Source organism: Hylobates moloch, unplaced genomic scaffold, assembly GCF_009828535.3.
Source record: "Hylobates moloch isolate HMO894 unplaced genomic scaffold, HMol_V3 SCAFFOLD_21, whole genome shotgun sequence".
NCBI classification, from domain to species: Eukaryota; Metazoa; Chordata; class Mammalia; order Primates; family Hylobatidae; genus Hylobates; species Hylobates moloch.
The window spans coordinates 26,369,390-26,391,406 of record NW_026652296.1 but is presented as its reverse complement, the minus strand read 5'-3'; the positions used below and the strand labels follow the sequence as shown (position 1 = coordinate 26,391,406).

Sequence of the window (22,017 nt, the reverse complement as noted above, 5' to 3'; positions counted from 1 at the left end):
TGTTGTCCAGGCTGGTCTTAAATTCCTGGGCTCAAGTGATCCTCCCGCCTGGGTCTCCCAAAGTGCTGGTATTACATGCCCGGCCTATTACATTTTAATCAGAGATAACTCTGGTCCCCACTTGAATATTTTTTATTCTGAAAAAGGCTTTCTATTTCATGTTTCCACTTAGATGTCTCAGCATCTGAAACAACCTTTTTTTTTTTTTTTGGAGACACAGTTTTGCTCTGTTGCCCAGGCTGGATTGCAGTGGTGCAATCACAGCTCACTGCAGCCTTGACCTCCCAGGCTCAAGTGATCCTCCTGCCTCAGCCTCTCCCCAGCAGCTGGGACTACAGGTGCACACCATCATGCCTGGCTAATTTTTAAAATTATCTTTTGTAGAGACGGGGGTCTCACTATGTTGACCAGGCTTTGTTCAAACTCCTGGGCCTCAAGTGATCTTCCTGCCTCAGCCTCCCAAAGTGCTGGGATTACAAGTGTGAACCACCATGCTTGATCTTGTCTATTTGTCTAGCCTTCTCTTGCAACTCTTCTTTTTCTTCAGTCAGTCATTCTGTAGCTGGCTTGAATGCCAGCAAAAAGGCACGTAAGCCTAAAAGGATGGAAGTATTTGATATATATGAAGTCAGAGTTTCAGGGCCACCTGGGACTATGCCTGCTTGGATACCCAGACTTTGGACTATATATTAAGTTTCTTCTTATTATTATTTTTTTTTTGAGATGGAATCTTGCTCTGTCACCCAGGCTGGAGTGCAGTGGCGCGATCTCGGCTCACTGCAAGCTCCGCCTCCCAGGTTCATGCCATTCTCCTGCCTCAGCCTCCCGAGTAGCTGGGACTACAGGCGCCCGCCACCACGCCTGGCTAATTTTTTGTATATTTAGTAGAGACGGGGTTTCACCGTGTTAACCAGGATGGTCTCGATCTCCTGACCTCGTGATCTGCCCGTCTCAGCCTCCCAAAGTGCTGGGATTACAGGCGTGAGCCACTGCACCCGGCTATATTAAGCTTCTTAAGTAGCTACTATATAAACTCCTCTGACAACTCTAAGGGTTCCTTAACTTTGATGAGCATTGGCATTCTCTGAACTTTGCTGCTGGAGTAGATAACCTGGGTGGTGGAGTAGATAACCTGGGTGGTGGAGTACTTCCTTGATTGTAGTTACCTCATCTATGAGGGAGCAATGAGTTGCCACCTGTGGAAATCATGGGGTGCTCTGCTAGATTTCTACTTGTTATACCCTCTAAGGGGCTTGGACAAAGCTATTTTATGGCAAAGGTAACTAAAGGGTGAAGGCTAAGGAGTTTGTATCTCAAGATGCACAATATAGGAAGCTCTTGCTTAGATAATACGAGATGTTAAAAAAAATCTTTGTAATTCTTATTCTTCCATTGGCTTTCCAACACACAGAATAAAATCTAAATTATTATTATTTTTTTTGATACGTAGTCTCACTCTGTCGCCCAGGCTGGAGTGCAGTGGCATAATCTCGGCTCACTGCAACTTCCACCTCCCGGGTTCAAGCAATTCTCCTGCCTCAGCCTCCTGAGTAGCTGGGATTACAGGCGCCCGCCACCACACCTGGCTAATTTTTGAATTTTTTTAGTAGAGACGAGGTTTCGCCATGTTGGCCAGGCTGGTCTTAAACTCATGACCTCAGGTGATCCACCCGCCTCTGCTTCCCAAAGTGCTGGGATTACAGGTGTAAGCCACTGCGTCCAGCTGCAAATTCTTTATCTTGGCTTATAAAGCTCCCATACAAAGCTTATCTCCCTTCATTTACCATTCCTTCCTGTGCTTGCTATACTTTCCCTCAGATATGCCATACTCATTTGCCTCTGTCTGGAATGCTGTCTTATTCCCACCTCTAGTCTTCACATGGCTGGCTCCTTGTCACTTGGATGGTTGCTTAAAAGTCTTCTCAAAGGCCTTCCTTACTACCAAGTCATGTTCTGTCACATCAGCCTGTTTTTCATCATAAATACTTTAATTAGAATATAATCTCCTTGAAAGCCAGATCCTTTTCTTTACTGTTAATTGCTTTAGGGACAGAGTTTAGAGCAGTATCTGACACATGGTAGGCATTCAGATGTTTGTTAACCATGTTTGTCAATGCATACATTTTGTTTGTTTTGAGATATGGTCTTGCCGTGCTGCCCAGGCAGGTCTTAAACACCTAGGCTCAAGCAATCCTCCTGCTCAGCCACCTTTGTAGCTGAGATTACAGGTGCAAGCCACCCTGCCCAGCCATATGTGTACTTTTTAAATTTTTCCTCCTGTTGCCCAAGCTGTTGCACAATCATAGCTCATTGAAGCCTTGACCTCCTGGACTCAAATGATTCTCTTCCCTCAGCCTCCCAAGTAGCTGGGACTATTGGCACATGCCACTATGCCCAGCTAATTTTTTTGATTTTTAGGAGAGATGAGGTCTCGCTATGTTCTCCAGATTGGTCTTGAACTACTGAGCTTAGGCAATCCTCTTGCCTCAGCCTCCCAAAGTTCTGGGATTAGAGGTGTAAGCCACTGAACCTGGCCCATATGTGTACTTTTAAATTGATCTGAGTTCTGGACTTTTGATACCATGGAATTCTACTGATGGGAATCTGGGTTGATGGTACGGGGAACCTCTATATTTATTTACTAGGATGGGAGTAAGTACAAAGGTTATTAGTGAATAAAATTGGTAAGTATTTTAGAGCAAAACTGCTTCTCTGAGTAAATTTAGTAAATCTGCCTAATTATGAAGTTAAATTGATTTCATGAGTGAATTAACATCTCAACTATTGAAATATTTTTCATTTCTTTTACATAGTCATCTCAGCAAAACTTAAGGAAAATAAGAAGAATTGGTTTGGACCAAGTCCTTACGTAGAGGTCACAGTAGATGGACAGTCAAAGAAGACAGAAAAATGCAACAACACAAACAGTCCCAAGTGGAAGCAACCCCTTACAGTGTAAGTTTAGAAGTATTTTTCTATAGTATGTTTTGTTTAGTAGATGATTGGAAATACAATTAAAAAAATGTTTCTCACTTTGGTTTTTTTTTTTTGTTGTTCCTCCTTTCTCTCTCTTTTTTTTTTTTTTTTCTTTTTCCTTGGACTCCTTCTGGTCTGCTTTTTTGTTTCTCTTTAGATAGCTGTTTTTATAGTCACTCCCTTTGGCTTTACCTTCTCTAGTTTAGTTGGTGATGATATTGCTCTTGTCACTGAACAATAGCTGAAGAGAGCCCATGGTCACGGACCTAAAAAGATTTCTGGCAGCACTTTTATTAACTTTGGGTTGAATTAAGGGATTATGAGTACTTCCCCCGCCTCTGTTTTTTAACTTAATTTTTAAAAATAGTGTTTTAGTTAGTTTTTTCTTTATTTTGAGATAGGGTCTCACCCTGTCACCCAAGCTGGAGTATAGTGGCGCTGTCATAGCTCACAGCAGCCTTGAACTCCTGGCCTCAAGAGATCCTCCTGCCTCAGCCTCCCAAGTAGCTGGGACCACAGGCATGCATCACTGTGCCTGGCCAGTTTTTTAGTATTTTAAATTACGGTGCCAGTTATACTATACTTACTTATTTTTTGAATGAGATGGGGTGTTGTTATGTTGTCCAGAGTGCTCTCAACCTCCCCGGCTCAAGCAGTCTTCCCATCTCAGCCTTTCTCTCAAGTAGCTGGGACTACTACTATACATTTTATTCTACAACTTTCTTTTTGTACTTAGCACTAATATCATGGTGATCTCTCTACCTGAGTACATATGGATCTTGCATCCCTTATATAGCTTTGTAATATTCCTTAATATGGGTGGACTATATTTTAATAGTTTTGTATTGATTAGTTGGCTTCTAATGTTGTGCTATTAGGCAGCGTTGCAGATACATCCATGTGCATATATCTTTGTATGTTGGTGTTTATATCTGTAGTATAGATTCATAGAAGTAGGATATAGCTCAGTTTCAACACAAACCCCTAAATGTTGGCATTATAATCTAAGATATTGACACCCATTGAAGGTTAATTTTAATTTTTAAAATTAAAATAGAAGAAAACACATGGAGCCAGGTGTGGTGGCTCACACCTGTAATCTCAACTCTTTGGGAGACTGAGCCAGGAGGATTGTGTGAGGCCAGGAGTTCAAAGGTGCAGTTTGCTATGATTGCTCCTATGAATTGCCACTGAACTCTAGCCTGGGCAACGTAGCGAGACCCTGTCTCTACAAAAAGACAAACAAAACAAAGAAAAAGAATGATTTGGCCAGGCATGGTGGCTCACTCCTGTAATCCCAGCAGTTTGGGAGGCCAAGGCGGGAGGATCACCTGAGGTCAGGAGTTCGAGACCAGCCTGACCAACGTGGTGAAACCCCGTCTCTACTAAAAATACAAAAATTAGCTGGGCGTGGTGGTGGGTGCCTGTAATCCCAGCTACTCGGGAGGCTGGGACAGGAGAATTGGTTGAACCTGGTAGGCGGAGGTTGCAGGTTGCAGTGAACTGAGATCGTGCCATTGCATTCCAGCCGGGGTGACAATAGTGAAACTCCCTCTCAAAAAAGAGAAGAAAAAAAAAAAGAATTTATGGAAGATCATCTTGAGGCCCATATCATTCCAGTGTTTCTCATCTGTGTTTATTTCAACATAAATGTTTCTTAGGCTTTCTGTTTTTAATTAATGGCTCATTGTAGATTGAGTCAAAATGAAACAATGTATTAATAAAAATTTCAAGAAAACACATGAGGCTGGGAATGATTGCACATGTTTGTAATCCCAGCTACTTGGGAGGATAAGGTGGGAGGATAAGGTGCTTTAGTCCAGGAGGAGTTTGAGATTAACCAGGGCAAAGCAGCGAGTTCTCGTCTCATATATATTTTTTCCTTTACCAAGTGGAATCTATAAAAAGTCGCAGCCTCCATGATGGCCAGAGATGTTCAGTTGAATTAGATGGTCACCTAATTTCCTCCAACTGCTTTGAGTGCTTACTTGATATGTACTTGGAGGCTCTTAAGCTGTTAATGTCATGAACTCCTTAGTGATTTAAAAGTTAAGAAAAAAGAAACTCTCATTGTAGTTCTGTGTCGTAGTGCTGTTCTTGATCACAAACATTTGGGGAACTTACAAATCAAGTTATTTTCCTGAATTTTTAAGTTGCAGCAAATTGGCCTGGAATTTTATCACTTCCATTGTTGTGTAGCAGGCTTTCCAGACTGCTGTTGAGAATTGAATTGAAACAATTAAGACTGATCATCTTTGACAGTATACTTTATGTACCTTTCTTCCATATTAAAAATAGTTAAGTTAAATTTATTTGCCTTTTATTTCATCCCCATTATGATTTCTGAATTGACTAATAGATAATTTTTTTTTTTCCACTCTCACCCAGGCTGGAGTGCAGTGGCGCGATCTCTGTTCACTGCAACCTCTGCCTCCTGGGTTCAAGCAGGTCTCCTGCCTCAGCCTGTTGAGTAGCTGGGATTACAGGCATGCGCCACCACTCTCAACTAATTTTTTTTGTGATTTTAGTAGAGACGGGGTTTCACCATGTTGGCCAGGCTGGTCTCAAGCTCCTGACCTCAAATAATCCTCCCACCTCGGCCTCCCAAAGTGCTGGGATTACAGGCGTGAGCCATTGCGCCTGGCCGAGAAAGATTTTCCTAATATAATATATAGTATGAGCTCTCTTGAAAGTAGCATCTGAGAATTCTGAAAAGAATGAATACATTGTACCCCCTAAGAAGAGGAGCAATGTGGAATTTTTAGTTTGTTTAATCTACCGATTGCTGTTGAAATGGTGGTGGTAATAGGTACAGGTAGACTTCAAAGGAGGAAAGTGTTTCTTGTCCCCTCAAACTTGATCACATTAGAGAGAATGAGATATAGAGAAATTCAAACATCTCTGGAATTTGTCTTTATATCATTGAACCATAGGACTGTGGTAGATTATATAGTGCTCCTAGCTTTCTGATCCTTGACTCTAACATTGATTCTATGTGTATTGCAAATTCAAATTTCCCAGGTTACTTTGGAAATACCATTATAGAGAGTATTCTTTATTAGCATTTAGCAAGGTATGAGTGAATCTATATTTGATAGTTGGACTGGGCAACTTGCCTCTAGCAGTGTGAAGCTTGGTGTATGTGATGTAATCTTCAAATCATGTAGCTGACTTGAGGAACTTTTTAATATAAAGTTTAATGTCAGGATTTTATTCAAATTACAGTTCTGCTACTTACTGGCTGTGTGACCTTAGGCAATTTGCTTTATCTCTGAATGTCAGTTTCTGTGTCTGAAGAAGAAAGTGGTAATTCCCATCTCATAGGGTTACTGTAAAGATAAAATAACCTCAAGCTCTATAAACTACTGACATAAGGATTTAATTTGTAAAGTTACTCTTCTGTACTACTAAAGTAAAACTAGTTTTCCAATAGTTTGTTGCAGGATAAGCAGTTTTACTTTTGTTGACAATATGTGTATGAATTTACTTCTACAGTTCAACCACAAGTGAAAATGACCATGTAAGCATGTAGCATTCAGATAATTTTCATAAGATTACTGAACATAGGCCAATATTGATTGTATAGTAAACTGTAAGGGGTGCAGTGAGAAGACTTTAGACTTTAAAACTGAATTGTAATTTATTTAGGATCTCATTGTGATATTCAATAAAAATAATATTTTTTCCCGCTTTTTTCACTTTTAGTATCGTTACCCCTGTGAGTAAATTACATTTTCGTGTGTGGAGTCACCAGACACTGAAATCTGATGTTTTGTTGGGAACTGCTGCATTAGATATTTATGAAACATTAAAGTCAAACAATATGAAACGTATGTATGTAAGACTAATAGAAATTGCACTTAGCTGTTTGTTTTTCTGGAAGAAATTTATATGCCAAACATGCATAATGACTCATGTTCTCTCATACTTTTAAGTTTTACTTGGTTATAGGGTGAACAGATAGAAAATTTTACACTATGGAAAGTATTCTGAGTAACCTTGGTTTGACCATTTATTTTGGATTCAGTATTTTTAGTAAATATTTTTTTACTTAGTAAATAGATATTAGTAAAGTAATACATAGTTAATTGTGGAAAAACTAAAATATAGAGCAGAGATGAAAGAAAAAAATAAAAATTCCACTTCAGAGACAAATCAAATGAATATTTTTACAGATTTCCTTTTCAGATGCTTTTTTTTGGGAGGGACATGGGGAGACAAGGACTCACTCTGTTTCCCTGGCTGGAGTGCAGTGGCTATTTACAGGTGTAATTGCAGCACAGTATAGTTTTGAACTCCTGGCCTCAAGTGATTATCCTGCCTCAGCCTCTTGAGTATCTGGGACTATAGGCAGGTACCACCACATCCAGCTTTAAATGCTTATTTTTTAAAATGTCCTCATTTTATGTGGTTGTGGTTTTATTTGTATATGTATATTTATATAATATAGAAATATGTGTAGCTTGTTTTAATTAATATATCATGATTTTAAAACACATTTTTTCTACCCCTCGACTATCTAAAACATACTTGTAAAAATTTTCTCATTTAGGGCTTATTAGATATAATTTATCCTTAAATTATATTTTTACTCAATTTAATTCAGGTATATATTACTAAATAATCTTTATTCTTATGCTAGCCCATTTTATACTATAGTCTTCAAGGATGGAATGAACATAATAAACGATGGAGATACTATTTTACATCATGAATATGAAACATGAGCATATTTTGTCCTTTTTAAAAGATACAGTGTTTTGGTGTCAAAAGTGCTCAAACCTTGGGTGAAACATAAACGATTTATATGCACATATAGTTATATTTTCTTGGACATCACATTTTTAATAGTTAATTTTTAACAGTTAAGATGCCTTAAAGGGGAAAAAAGTGACCATTTTTTTTGTAACTTTATTTTCTTCCAGTTGAGGAAGTAGTTGTGACTTTGCAGCTTGGAGGTGACAAAGAACCAACAGAGACAATAGGAGACTTGTCAATTTGTCTTGATGGGCTACAGTTAGAGTCTGAAGTTGTTACTAATGGTGAAACTACATGTTCAGAAAGTAAGTGACTACCTTTTTAAGATCTTTAATGATTCTTAAATAAAATAGCTATTGTAGTATGCTGTATGTAATTATTTTGATTTTTTTTTCAGATTAATAAATTGTTTTTTTCTGGCTGGTGTGGTGGCTCACACCTCTAATCCCAGCACTTTGGGAGGCTGAGGCAGAAAGATTGCTTGAGCTTGGAGGTTGAGGCTGCTCTGAGCCGTAATCACATCACTGCGGTCCAGCCTAGGTGGCAGAGTGAGACCTTGTTTCTTTAAAAAAGAAAAAAAAAAAAGAAAGAAAGAAATGATTTTTTTCTTTTTAAAAAGTAGACATTGATCACTTTAAACATTTTCTTTTTAGTGTATTATTTCTATGAATAATACATGTGTATTTTTACATAAGTTGAAAAATTAGCCAAATAGAAGTTGAATCACATTTGCCTCCATGAGTAATGAGTTGATTTATATAGTATTTATTCTGTAGGCCAGCTATGGCAGTTAATATGGGTTAGATGCCACACCGCCAACTGTGCCAATGGCAGACAAAGTTTATTGTCTGTAGCAGTGTGTGGTTGAGTTTAAATATGACTTTAAATCCTTTTTTTTTTTTTTTTGTGAGATGGAGTCTTGCTCTGTCACCCAGGCTGGAGTGCAGTGGCGCGATCTCGGCTCACTGCAAGCTCCGCCTCCCGGGTTCACGCCATTCTCCTGCCTCAGCCTCTCCGAGTAGCTGGGACTACAGGCTCCCGCCACCACGCCCGGCTAATTTTTTTGTATTTTTAGTAGAGACGGGGTTTCACCGTGGTCTCGATCTCCTGACCTCGTGATCCGCCCGCCTCGGCCTCCCAAAGTGCTGGGATTACAAGCATGAGCCACCGCGCCCGGCCTTTTTTTTTTTTTTAAAGACAGAGTTTTGCTCTTGTTGTCCAGGCTGGAGTGCAATGGCACGATTTTGGCTCACCGCAGCCTCCGCCTCCTGGGTTCAAATGATTCTCCTGTCTCAGTCTCCCGAGTAGCTGGGATTACAGGCGTGCGCCACCACGCCCAGTTAATTTTGTGGTTTTTTTGTTTGTTTTAGTAGAGATGGAACCGAGACTTGTAGCGAGATACTAAACTAGTTCAAAGTAGGGGAATATAAAGCTAGCTAGTTTTAAAATAAAACTTAAAGAAAAAGAAAAAACAAGTACACTTTGTTTCACTTGGAAAAAGTTTATTTATATAACTGCCATTTTCAGAAAATTTATCCACCAAAAAGAAAGAACCAAAAATGTGTCTGTAAGTACAGTAGGCCTCCCCTTAGCTATAGTTTTAATTACCCACAGTCAACTGTGGTCCAAAAGCAGGCGAGTACAATAAGGTATTTTTCCCCCTAAAGGTCCAAACAAAGCTAAAAAATGAGGTATTTTTGGAGTGAAAGTGAAACTGAGAGATGACATTCACAAAACTTTTATATTGTAATTGTTATAACTGTTTTCTTTTCTTTCTTTTGAGACCGAGTTTCACTCTTGTTGCCCAGGCCGGAGTGCAATGGCACGATCTCAGCTCACCACAACCTCTACCTCCCAGGTTCAAGTGATTCTCCTGCCTCAGCCTCCAGAGTAGCTGGGATTACAGGCCCCTGCCACCACACCTGGCTAATTTTAATCTGCTATTTAGGTAGATTTCTTTTTTTTAGATGGGGTTTCGCTCTTTTTGCCCAGGCTGGAGTGCAATAGTGCAATCTCGGCTCACTGCAACCCCCGCCTCCCGGGTTCAAGTGGTTCTCCTACCTCAGCCTCCCGAGTAGCTGGGATTACAGGCATGTGTCACCACGCCTGGCTAATTTTGTATTTTTTAGTAGAGACAGGGTTTCTCCATGTTGGCCAGGCTGGCTTTGAACTCCCAACCTCAGGTGATCCACCTGCCTCGACCTCCCAAAGTTGCTGGGATTACAGGCGTGAGCCACAGCGCCCGGCTGACTTTTTTTTTTTTTTTTTTTTTTTTAAAAGGTTGACTTACTCTTATAGCCCACAGATCTGAAGTAACAAATCAGGTGTGGGCAGTTCATATCTGCCAGAGGTTCTCATTCATCTTTTTTTTTTCTTTTTGTGGGATGGTTTTTTTGGTGACTTGTTTAATATCTGTCTTCCCATTTATGACCTCTAACAAGAAACACAGAAAAGTATTATTGCCAAAGACTAATAACTAGTTTTCCTAAAGAGAAAGAAAAATGCATTTTACTTTCAACGTTTTTTGTTTGTTTGTTTTTGTTTGTTTTTTTTTTTGAGACAGGGTCTCGTTCATTTGCCAAGGCTGGAGTGTAGTGGTATCATCTTGGCTTACTGCAACCTCCGCCTCCTGGGCTCAAGTGATCCTTCCACCTCAGCCTCCCCAGTAGCTAGGACTATAGGCGCACTCAACCACACCCAGCTAATTTTTGTATTTTTTGTAGACAGGTTCTCACTCTGTTGCCCAGGGTGGTCTCAAACTCCTGAGCTCAAGCAATCCTCCTGCTTCGGCCTGCCAAAGTGCTGTGTTTATAGGCATGAACCACCACTCCCGGCCACTTTTAACTTCCTGATTATAAAATAGGAACATAGTCTTGTAGAGATCTTTACTCTTTATCATGTATACTCTGGATGTGTTTAAAATTAATTTAGGGATAGTTTTTGGAATATGTGAGTTTTGGTTCTTATTGTATGCATTCCATTCTTTTTAAATTTTGATGCTTTGTTGTGTTAGGCTCTAGTTTTTGTAGTTCTGCTTAACGTTAGGGTAAACCATTTTCATATGTGAATATATTGATAATGTTTCTTACTAGAATAATAAATTCTAAGAAACTAGCCTAAATTTTTTGCTTTACCAAATATTATTTGAAGTTACTAGATCTCAACTGGTCTGGGTACCAACTAATTATTTTATAGAGATAAACTTTGCTGTAATGTTAGTTTTAAAAATTTGACTTACATTTGAACATATGTCTATGTATGCTCAGAATATTAAATAATTTACTTCCCCACAAAAGGTAGTAAAACTCCTTTCTTTTTTTTTTTTTTCTTTTTGTGAGACGGAGTTTCGCTCTTATTGCCCAGACTGGAGTGCACAATGGCGCGATCTCGGCTTACCGCAACCTCCATCTCTCGGGTTCAAGCGATTCTCCTGCCTCAGCCTCCCAAGTAGCTGGGATTACAGGCAAGCACCACCACGCCCGGCTAACTTTGTATTTTTAGTAGAGATGGAGTTTCTCCATGTTGGTCAGGCTAGTCTCGAATTCCCAACCTCAGGTGGTCCATGTGCCTTGGCCTCCCAAAGTGCTGGGATTACAGGCACAAGCCACCGCGCCCAGCTGTAAAACTCCTTTCAACATGTATGTTATGTTTTTGTCTTACTTTATGAGAGGTACTTTAAAAATTGAAGTATTGAGGCTATGATATGGTCATTGTGAATTTCAGTGAAGACTACTGTGTTCTTCATTTTTACAATTTACAAAGCACGTTGGTATATATTCTCAAATTTAATATGTGTAAGATATAAAATAAAATGAGCATCCCTGAAACTATCACACAGCTTAAGAATTAGAGTATTAACAATATCATTGCATCCACCTGTATTTTTCTTCCTATATCATTCCTTTCCTTTCCTTTAGAGATAATCACTATTCTGAACTTTGAATTTATCATTTCTGTGGTCTTTAAAAGTTTTATCCTATGTGTGATACATAAGCATTACTTGTACGTTTCTCTTGAGCTCTATGAAAATATCAGTGTTGCCTGTTTGTTTGTTTTTTTTTCTTTTTTTTTTTTCTTTTTTTTTGTGATGGAGTCTTCTGGCTCGAGTGCAGTGGCGCGATCTCGGCTCACTGCAACCTCCTTCCGGGTTCAGGCGATTGTCCTACCTCAGCCTCCCGAGTAGCTGGGATTACAGGCGTCCACCACCACACCCAGCTAATTTTCAGTGTGGCCTTTTTCTTTTTTTTGAGATGGAGTCTCACTCTGTCGCCCAGGCTGGAGGGCAGTGGTACTATCTCCGCTCGCTGCAAGCTCCGCCTGGCCAGTTCACGCCATTCTCCTGCCTCAGCCTCCTGAGTAGCTGGGACTACAGGCCTTTTAAGATTTAGTCATATAATTGTGTCTGTAGGCCATTCACTTTTACTACTGCATAGTAATCTGTTGAGTGAATGTACCGGGTTTTAAGATTTTTATATCAAAAGACATTTGTTTAGCTTTTTTTTTTTTTTACCGTATGAACAGTGATACATTGAACATTTTTGCATATGTTTATTAATAAGCAGATTTAACGTTTATGTTGGGTGTATGCTTGAGAGTAGAATTACTGGGGTATGTTTATTTTCAGCTTTACAATATTAATTGCTTCTTCAAATATGCTATTTGTTAGGATTTTTTAAACTGAGATGAAATTTACATAACATACAATTAACGGTTATAGGCCGGGCGCGGTGGCTCACGCTTGTAATCCCAGCACTTTGGGAGGCCGAGGCGGGTGGATCACGAGGTCAGGAGATCGAGACCATGGTGAAACCCTGTCTCTACTAAAAATACAAAAAATTAGCCGGGCGTGGTGGCGGGCGCCTGTAGTTCCAGCTACTCGGAGGCTGAGGCAGGAGAATGGCGTGAACCCGGGAGGCGGAGCTTGCAGTGAGCCGAGACTGCGCCACTGCACTCCAGCCTGGGCGACAGAGCGAGACTCTGTCTCAAAAAAAACAACGGTTATATAGAGTGTACACCTTAGTGTTGTTTAGTGTATTCACAATGATATACATCCACCATCTATCTCTAGTTTCAGATCTTTTGTCACCTTAGAAAAAAAAAACCCATTTGTTTCTTCTCCCAAGCCGTGACAACTACTAATCTGCTCTCTGTCTCTATGGATTTGCCTATTCAGGATATATCACATAAAAGGAATCATGTGACTTTTTTTGTCTGCGTTCTTTACTTAGCATAATGACTTTGAGATTCATCCAAGTTGTAGAATGTGTCAGTACTTCCTTCTTATGGCTGTATAATAATTCTACTGTGTATACATGTGCCACAATTTATTTATCCATTCATTCATTGATAGACATTTGGCTTATTTCCATTTGGCTGTTATGAATTATAAATAATGCTGCTGTAAGCATTTGTGTACAAGGTTCTGTGTAGAAATATGTTTTTATTTCTTTTGGATGTATACCTAGGAGTAGAATTGCTGATGCTTGTTTTGATAGTTTCTCATTTCTTCCTTGTAATTTTTTTTGATACATAGGATTTTTTTTTAAACGTTCTCCATTTGATAATTCCAGTGTCTGAAATCCTTGGGTATATAAATGGTTTTTTGTCTCTTCCTCATTGAGGTTTGTTTTCATTTGCGTTTGTTCTTCGATTGCAAGTTTATATTTGATCTTAATCTGTTGGAATCTTAAGGGCCTACATTGGGGATTCTGTGCCCCAGAGAACATTTCTTTTTGCTTCTGCTAGTTGCTAGGGTGTACCACTGAACTGGGAACACTTCACCTCATTTCCTACATGTGTATTTGTAAAATGGATCAGACCCTTGCCAGCCTAATGTGGTAGGCTGTGGTTCAGCACCCCAGGTTTGCTGCTGGCCCAAGGCTTTCTAATCCATCTGAGGATTGAAAATGGCCCTCTGGATAACCCAGTTTTTCACATTTGCTCACTGTGTACTTGTGTCCATTCACTTGGTTTTTTTCTGATTGAGACAGGATCTCGCTGTGTTGCCATACTAGAGCTCAGTGGCTATTCACAGGAACGGTCATAACACACTGCACCTTTGAACTCCTGGCCTCAAGCAGTCCTCCTGCCTCAGCTATTTAAGTGGCTGGGACTTCAGGTGCTCACCACCACACCTGGCTTCAGTTCACTTTTTTGTTTTTGAGATTGCTAGACACCCAAGAAATAGGAGCAATGTGTTAAACTGCTTTATCTAGGAGCTAGTTCTTTTGTGGTGGGAGGGCAGGCCATTTTGACGAGCTTACTGAGTAGAAGAGATCTTTGTAGATCTTCCAAAGTTTCTTGTGGGTAAAACATGTGCATTTAGCAATCTGATGAATTTTCTTGAGGAAATTTGGATTGGGAATACCTTTAAAGGGCAATACATTTGTAAAATGCAATGGTTAAGAACAACCATTGTTCTCTTCTTGGACGTTCATTGTATAAGTGTTAGATTTTTGTTGTTGTTGTTAACTATTCTCTGGTTGTAAGCAGAGGATAAGATCTAAATAACTTATGCCATGCATTTCATAGTTATGGCTTCATTTTATATCGGAGTGGAATAAAAGAGTGAATATTCCAGGCATGGTGGCTCACACCTGTAATCCTAGCACTTTGGGAGGCCAAGGCGGGAGGATCACTTGAGTCCAGGAGTTTGAGACCAGCATGGACAACATGGTGAGACTCCATGTGTTCAAAAAAATTTTTTTTTAATGTAGCTGATTTTGTGGTGGCATGCACCCATGCATCCTCCCACTTTGGGAGGCTGAGGTGGGAGGATTGCTTGAGCCTGAGAGGTCGAGGCTGCAGTGAGCTATGACCATGCCAATGTACTCCAGCCTGGACAATGCATCAAGACCCTTTCCTTTGTCAAGAAAAAATACATACATCGAAGAAAAATGACCCTTGTTTATACTTTCCTAATGAGATGTAAATTTTGAGAAATAATAGTTATTATTTATGGACTGCTTATATGTGCTAGCACTGTGCTAAATGTTTACATGTTTAATTCTTATAAATACTCTATGAAGTAGTTGTCATCCCCATTTTATACATGCAGGAAAAGTATAGGAAGTCAAGTGTACTTTTGTAAGGTCACAAAGTACCTGATAAAGCTAGGATACAAACCTAGGCAGTCTGCCCTCAGAACTCATGTGATTAAAATACTGTTCTTTGTCACTGTAGTGAGAAAGTTTAGCAGTAGCAAATAATGGTAGACTTAAATGGATTATTCCTAATGGTTTTCTTAATTTTGAGAAAAGTGAAATACTAATAGACACATTTTAGTAACTTATGCTGGATATTTTGTTGTGGTTTTCTGGTTTCATTTATGTCCCATTCATAAGCCATTTTAGGGGACTATATTCCATATTAAAACATTCTTAAACTGAAATTTACCCTTTATAGCCAAAATGTATTTCATTGTACCATTTTTTTTTACCACGTTGACATCTTGAGTTGTATTTTATACAACATAAAATGTACCCATTTCAAGTGTACAGCTTAATGAATTTTAGTAACTTAAGTGAGGGATTCAACTATCACTGTAATTTAGGTTTAGAACATTTTTATCCCCTCAGTAAAATCCCTCTTGCCTGTTTACAGGAGCTTCCCTTCTCACTGTCAGCCACAGGCAACCACCACTAATTGTTTTTGTTTTAAGATGGAGTCTCACTCTGTCGCCCAGGCTGGAGTGCAGTGGCGCAATCTCTGCTCACTGCAACCTCTGCCTCCCGGGTTCAAGTGATTCTCTTGCCTCAGCCTCCCGAGTAGTTGGGACTACAGGCGCCCGCCACCACACTCAGCTAATTTTTGTATTTTTAGTAGAGACGAATCTTCGCTGTGTTGGCCAGGCTGGTCTCAAATTCTTGACCTCAGGCAATCTGCCCACCTTGGCCTCCCAAAGTGCTGGGATTACAGGTGTGAGCTACCACACCCGGCCTCTTTTTTTATCTCTAAAAATTCATCTTTTTCTGGACATTTGTATAAATGGAATCATAAAATATCTGTTTTTGTGTCTGGCTTCTTTCACTTAGCATAATGTTTTTGAGGTTCATCCATGATATACTGTGTTTCGTTAGTTTGTTCTCTTTTATTACCAAATAGTAATAATTCCATTGTATAGACAACATTTATTCACATACTATTTTAAAGATAATATATTTCTAGACTGGATGAGACATTTACCAACTTTGCTAAGTATGGTATAGTATAGTGGTGACTCAGTATTTTTTAAATTAATCCATCAATTATGCTTTGTTGTAATATGGTAATAATTTCACTGTTTTAAACTATGATTCTATCCAGGGCCTATTGTTCCTTTGCTAAATGGACCTAGGTGGTTGAACTTGAGTTCTTGTTTCTGCGTTTGATAATTTTTCTTTCTCTTTCCCTGTTTACCATTTGTTTTTGCTTCTTTAAATGTACGTACCTTTAGCACCCTCCCTCCAACACTTTTTTTTTGAGACGGGAGTTTTGCTCTTGTCGCCCAGGCTGGAGTGCAATGGCGCGATCTCGGCTCACTGAAACTTCTGCCTCCCGGGTTCTAGCGATTCTCCTGCCTCAGCCTTCCAAGTAGCTGGGATTGCAGGTGCCTGCCACCGCTCCTGGCTAATTTTTGTATTTTTAGTAGAGACAGGTTTTACCATATAGGCCAGGCTGGTCTTGAACTCCTGACCTGCAGTGATTCGCCCACCTTGGCCTCCCAAAATGCTGGGATTACAGGTGTAAGCTGTTGCACCTGGCCCCTCCAACACTGTTACAGTAAAAAGATCTTGATTGAATCCTAAGGATATTTTCCATCAATAAAGCAAGAAGAAAATAATAATATTGTGGCATTAATTTTTGGCCACTTGGATTCCCATTTGTGGCTTTCCTAGTTTTTAAGCTGTTTTCCAGGCCCCTCCATAAGAGAGACGTTATGAGTTTTTCTATTTCTGGAATCTATTTTATTCTGCTGGCGATTGGCACTTTTTTATGAGGTATTTGGGATACAAAGATGGTTAAAACACTAGGTTTAAATTAGAGTTAGACATATTTCAAAAAAAAGACAGGAATAGTAGCGCATGAGTAATATACCTTTAGTAATTAACATCCCTTATCCATTAATTATTAAGCATTTGCACAAAATTTTGGTAGACTTTTTTGCAGTCATGAAAATCACATTTTTCCTTTTAAAGTCATGTTGGAATTTAAGTTATAGTATGTTCTTTATTACAAAGATTTAATAAAAGGCTTTGCTTACATGGCATGTTTAGAAAAAAAAAAAACATGAAAACTACTCTCTTGAAACTCATTTTCTGTTTAAACTTTGATGTTAAAGGTGCTTCTCAGAATGATGATGGTTCCAGATCCAAGGATGAAACAAGGTAAGCATTCACTGATTGCTTACCACAGAATGCAGAGAGATAGATTTCCTAAATATTCATTTTAGTGTAAACTTCAGGTTCATGATATAAGAATAAATGAGTGTCAGAAAGAATTCAGAACTCAAGAAGGGAAATATTTGTGAAAGATTGAAGATTCTTAGCTTATCGGATTACAGCTATCTGGAGTGGGCCAGGGATAACCAAATTGTTGATACTTCTTCAGCTTATAGAAAATAAATATACTGGCACCTTTTCAGAGGCAGAGCATTCTAAACTTCAGAGCCATCATTGGGCTGTTAAATTTCTTTTCCAGAAAAGCTGAGATAGGAGCTTTACACATATGTGAAGGTCACCACTAGCTGTGGTATCATCTGGGCCTTCAGTAGAAGGGGCAGAGCTTTGTACCAGATGTTTGCTGTTAGCCCAGGTTTAGCACTTTCATGTACCTATCTGCCTTCAAGTTTGGACCTAAATGTGGGGAAAAGAAAGAGAGATCAGTTTGTTACTGTGTCTGTGTAGAAAAGGAAGACATAAGAAACTCCATTTTGATCTGTACTAAGAAAAATTGTTCTGCTTTGAGATGTTGTTAATCTGTAACTTTAGCCCCAACCCTGTGCTCACAGAAACATGTGCTGTATTGAATCAAGGTTTAGTGGATTTAGGTCTGTGCAGGATGTGTCTTGTTAACAATATGTTTGCAGGCAGTATGCCTGGTAAAAGTAATCGCCATTCTCCATTCTCGATTAACCACGGATGCAATGCGCTGCAGAAAGCCGCAGGGACCTCTGCCCAAGAAAGCCTGGGTATTGTCCAAGGTTTCCCCGCACTGAGACAGCCTGAGATACGGCCTCGTGGGAAAGGAAAAACCTTACACCCCCCAGCCCAACACCTGTGAAGGGTCTGTGCTGAGGAGGAGTAGTGAAAGAGGGAGGCCTCTTTGCAGTTGAGATAAGAGGAAGGTTTCTGTCTCCTGCTTGTCCCTGGGAATGGAATGTCGGGGTATAAAGCCAACCATTCGTTCTATTCTGAGATAGGAGAAAACCACCCCATGGCTGGAGGCGAGATATGCTGGCAGCAATACTGCTCTGTTACTCTTTGCTACAGTGAGATGTTTGTGTAAAGTGAAACATAAATCTAGCCTGTGTGCACATCCAGACACAGTACCTTTTCTTGAACGTATTCATGATACAGATTCCTTTGCTCACATTTTTCCCTGCTGACCTTCTACCCACCATCACCCTGTTGCCCTGCCACACTCCCCTCGCCAAGATAGTAAAAATAGTGATCAGTAAATACTAAGGGAAATCAGAGACCAGCGCTGGTGCGGGTCTTCACACGTTGAGCGCCGGTCTCCTGGGCCCACTGTTCTTTCTCTGTACTTTGTGTCTGTGTCTTAGTTCTTTTCTCAGTCTCTCGTCTCCACCTGACGAGAAATACCCACAGGTATGGAGGGGCAGGCCCCCTTCATCTAAAAGGTGTTGAAAGCCTTGGGCTATGTGAATTAACTTAGACTGCTTATTGGTTATCCTGGAAATCGGTAATAGCAGATAAAATTAGGAAAGGAGATGATTCTTCTTTTAAAGTAGTGAGTGGCATGTCTTAACCACAGAGTGCAGTGATTATAAAATTCCATTTGATTCTTTGTTTTTCTCATATTGCATAAGCAGTGAGTAGGAAGAAGATGATGAACAACAGGAGGAGTAGTCAGAAGGGGAGAAGAACGAGAAAAGTAATGTCAGAGACTGTAAGGGAAAATTATCCACAAAGATGGGATGTTACAGTGTCAGATGCTGCAGAGGAGGATAGGTGAAGAAAGTAGAACAAAATACTGATGGTTGTTGAAGCTGTGCTGGTAGGTACATGGGAGTTTATTGTATTAGTCTATCTGCATTTGTCATCTGTGGGTTTTGTTTTTTTTTTTTAGATGGAGACTCGCTCTTTCACCCAGGCTGGGGTGCAGGAGCGCGATCTCAGCTCACTGCAACCTCCATCTCCCAGGTTCAAGCGATTCTCTTGCCTCAGCCTCTTGAGTAGCTGGGACTACTCAAGATAGGCATACACCACCATGCCCGGCTGTTTGTATTTTTAGTAAGAGATGGGGTTTTGCCATATTGGCCAGGCTGGTCTTGAACTCCTGATCTCAAGTGATCTGCCTGCCTTAGCCTCCCAAAGTGCTGGGATTACAGGCATAAGCCGCCATGCCTGGCCGATATATGGAAGTTTTTTTTTTTTTTTTTTTTTTTTTGAGATGTCGTCTCACTCTGTCGCCCAGGCTGGAGTGCAGTGGCACGATTTTGGCTCACTACAACCTCCGCCTCCCAGGTTCAAGCGATTCTCCAGGCTCAGCCTCCCAAGTAGCTGAGATTACACCCACCACGACGCCCAGCTAATTTTTTGTATTTTTAGTAGAGATGGGGTTTCACCATGTTGGCCAGGATGGTCTCATTCTTCTGACCTCGTGATCCGCCTGCCTCGGCCTCCCAAAGTGCTGGGATTACAGGCATCAGCCAGCACGTCTGGCCAATATATGAAAGTTTTCATAATAAAAAGTTAAAGACAACTCATCAAGATCTTTAGGAAAATCAAATTTTATAAAGCTGTTGTGTCTTACCTAATAGGTATCTGCCTCTATTCTTATGACGAAGAATAATCTATACTAATCTCACAAGATGTAGAATATTAAGGAGCAGTAACTTCTTGCCTAGAAAATAACAGATACTTTTATTCTTTACTGTGATTAAAATCAATGGGGCTGGACATGGTAGCTCACACCTGTAATCCCAGCACTTTGAGAGGCCAAGATAGGAGGATCACTTGAGCCTAGGAGTTTGAGACCAGCCTGGGCAATTGAGTGAGGCCTCATCTCTACAGAAAACAAAACAAAACAAAGCAAAAAAATTAAAATTAAAAAACAATAGGCCTGGTGGCACGTGCCTGTAGTCCCAGCTGTTGGAGTGGAGAGGGTGCCCAAAGTGGGAGGATCGCTTGAGCTGGGGAGATCAGTGAGCTGAGATCATGCCGCTGTACTCAGAGTGATGACAGTTAGACCCTGTCTCAAAAAAAAAAAAAAAAAAAAAAGAAGCATTAGGACACATTTAAAAAATTACATAAATATCTGTAGACTGAAGTCTACTATTATGTCTCATGTCTTTTTTTTAGTATTATTATATTTAGTAGAAGATTTCTTGAATTCCTGAAAGTTCCCCCATAAAATGTTTTAGTATTTCAGTTTGCTTTGGTCATTTACCTCTTCTTTTACACAATAAACCTGTATCTTTGCATAATAAGTGGGTATGTAAAAGGTTCTGTTATGCCAATGTGTTGTTGCTTGCTTGTTTTCTGCAAGTCTCTTTCTTACAATATTTTCATCAAACCACTTGTACTCTGGACATCTTTAAATTTATTATAAAGGCATTGCTGGATCCCCTACTTAATGCTATTTAATCAATGCTTTTTATCTTCCTAAGTGAATCATTGTCATAAATAATTTGGGGAACAATGTCTTCTGGGTTTCTGAGACTGCCTGACAAATCTTTGAGTATGTCTTTTGTGTTAAGCATAAGTTCCTGTGCATCAGCTTTTATTCCAGAGCACACACACCTTTGAGATGGTGGGTTTGAAAAGCATTTTGTAAACTGTCAAAAGCTGTTTAAATGTTACTACACAATAATGAGTAGTAGTCATAGCTGTGACTGCCTTTTCTCCTTTGCTTTTGTTTGCAGATCTCATGACTATAAAACTAAAAGGCAGGGAAGTATATATCTAGTGGACAGGGGCTTCACATCCTTCCCTCCATCCTCGTAGTTATCATTTAGGAAGTTTACTAATAGCCTTAGGTTATTTTAGCTTTTGATCTTAATTCAAGCACTGTCTGTATCATGAATGTATTTGTTGATCTGTTTTCCCCACAGCATGTCTGGATGTTTTATGTTTCTCAGTGTTGTCTTCTGTTTATTTATTTGTTTATTTTTATGCAGTACCAAGATTATTGGTGCCTGATTTTCAAGATTTTGTCATTAGATGTGCGTTCTTTTTTTTTTATTTTTAAATTTATTATTATATTTTAAAGACAGGCTCTTGCTGTTTCCCAGGCTGGTCTCAAACTTTTCGCCTGAAGCATTTGCCCTACCTTGGCCTCCCAAAGTGTTGAGATTACAGACATGAGCCACCACGCCCAGCACATGTGCCTTCTTGATTGTTATTCTTTGATTTGAACATTTATGACCTTATTGTACTATAATAGCATTTTGGTTGTCTGAGGTTCTCTATCCTGTCCATAATTTATGAACTTATTTATAGGTCAGATGTATATGTATGTTGAAATTAGCAGATGTTTGTAAGATTGTGGAATAGGGGAACAAAGTTGTAGTAGCACATAATTAGCAGCTAATTGCTTTTCTTTTTTTTCTTTTTTGTTTGAGACTGTGTCTCGCTCTGTTGCCCAGGCTGGAGTGCAGTGGCGTGATCTCAGCTCACTGCAACCTCCACCTCCCGGATTCAAGTGATTCTCCTGCTTCAGCCTTTCAAGTAGCTGGGATTATAGGCATGCACCACCACGCCCAGCCAATTTTTTGTATTTTTAGTAGAGATGAGGTTTCACCATGTTGGCCAGGTTGGTCTCGAACTCCTGACCTCAAGTGATCCGCCCACCTCGGACCTCCCAAAGTGCTGGGATTATAGGTGTGAGCCACCATGCCCAGCCAGCTAATTGCTTTTCAAAGCCAATGGTGGTTTTGGTTCCACTGACAATTCGGTATACTGTATAGATTTCCAGATTGATTTTCAAAATCTGTTTTTAGTTTTAGCCTCACACTTTACTTAAAGAACTTAAACTTATTAAAATAAATAAAATAAACCGCCAGCACTATTTTAGTATGGCCTTGCCTCTCAAACTTTAGAGCACATTAGAATCACTTGG

The 22,017-nt window shown here is 39.8% G+C and overlaps 1 protein-coding gene across 4 annotated transcripts in view; it reads left to right on the top strand.

Moving 5' to 3' along the window:
- ITCH (itchy E3 ubiquitin protein ligase) overlaps positions 1-22,017 on the top strand; it is a 170,613-nt gene that overhangs the window by 43,640 nt on the left and 104,956 nt on the right. For all 4 annotated transcript variants that reach the window (XR_009211553.1, XR_009211554.1, XM_032141887.2 and 1 more), the window contains 4 exons: positions 2,814-2,955; positions 6,682-6,806; positions 7,902-8,039; positions 17,054-17,099. Coding sequence is in view for 2 of the 4 variants with exons in the window: in XM_032141887.2 (XP_031997778.1) it covers positions 2,814-2,955; positions 6,682-6,806; positions 7,902-8,039; positions 17,054-17,099 (451 nt within the window). In the remaining 2 variants the exon portion in view is untranslated. The remainder of the gene's footprint in view (positions 1-2,813; positions 2,956-6,681; positions 6,807-7,901; positions 8,040-17,053; positions 17,100-22,017) is intronic.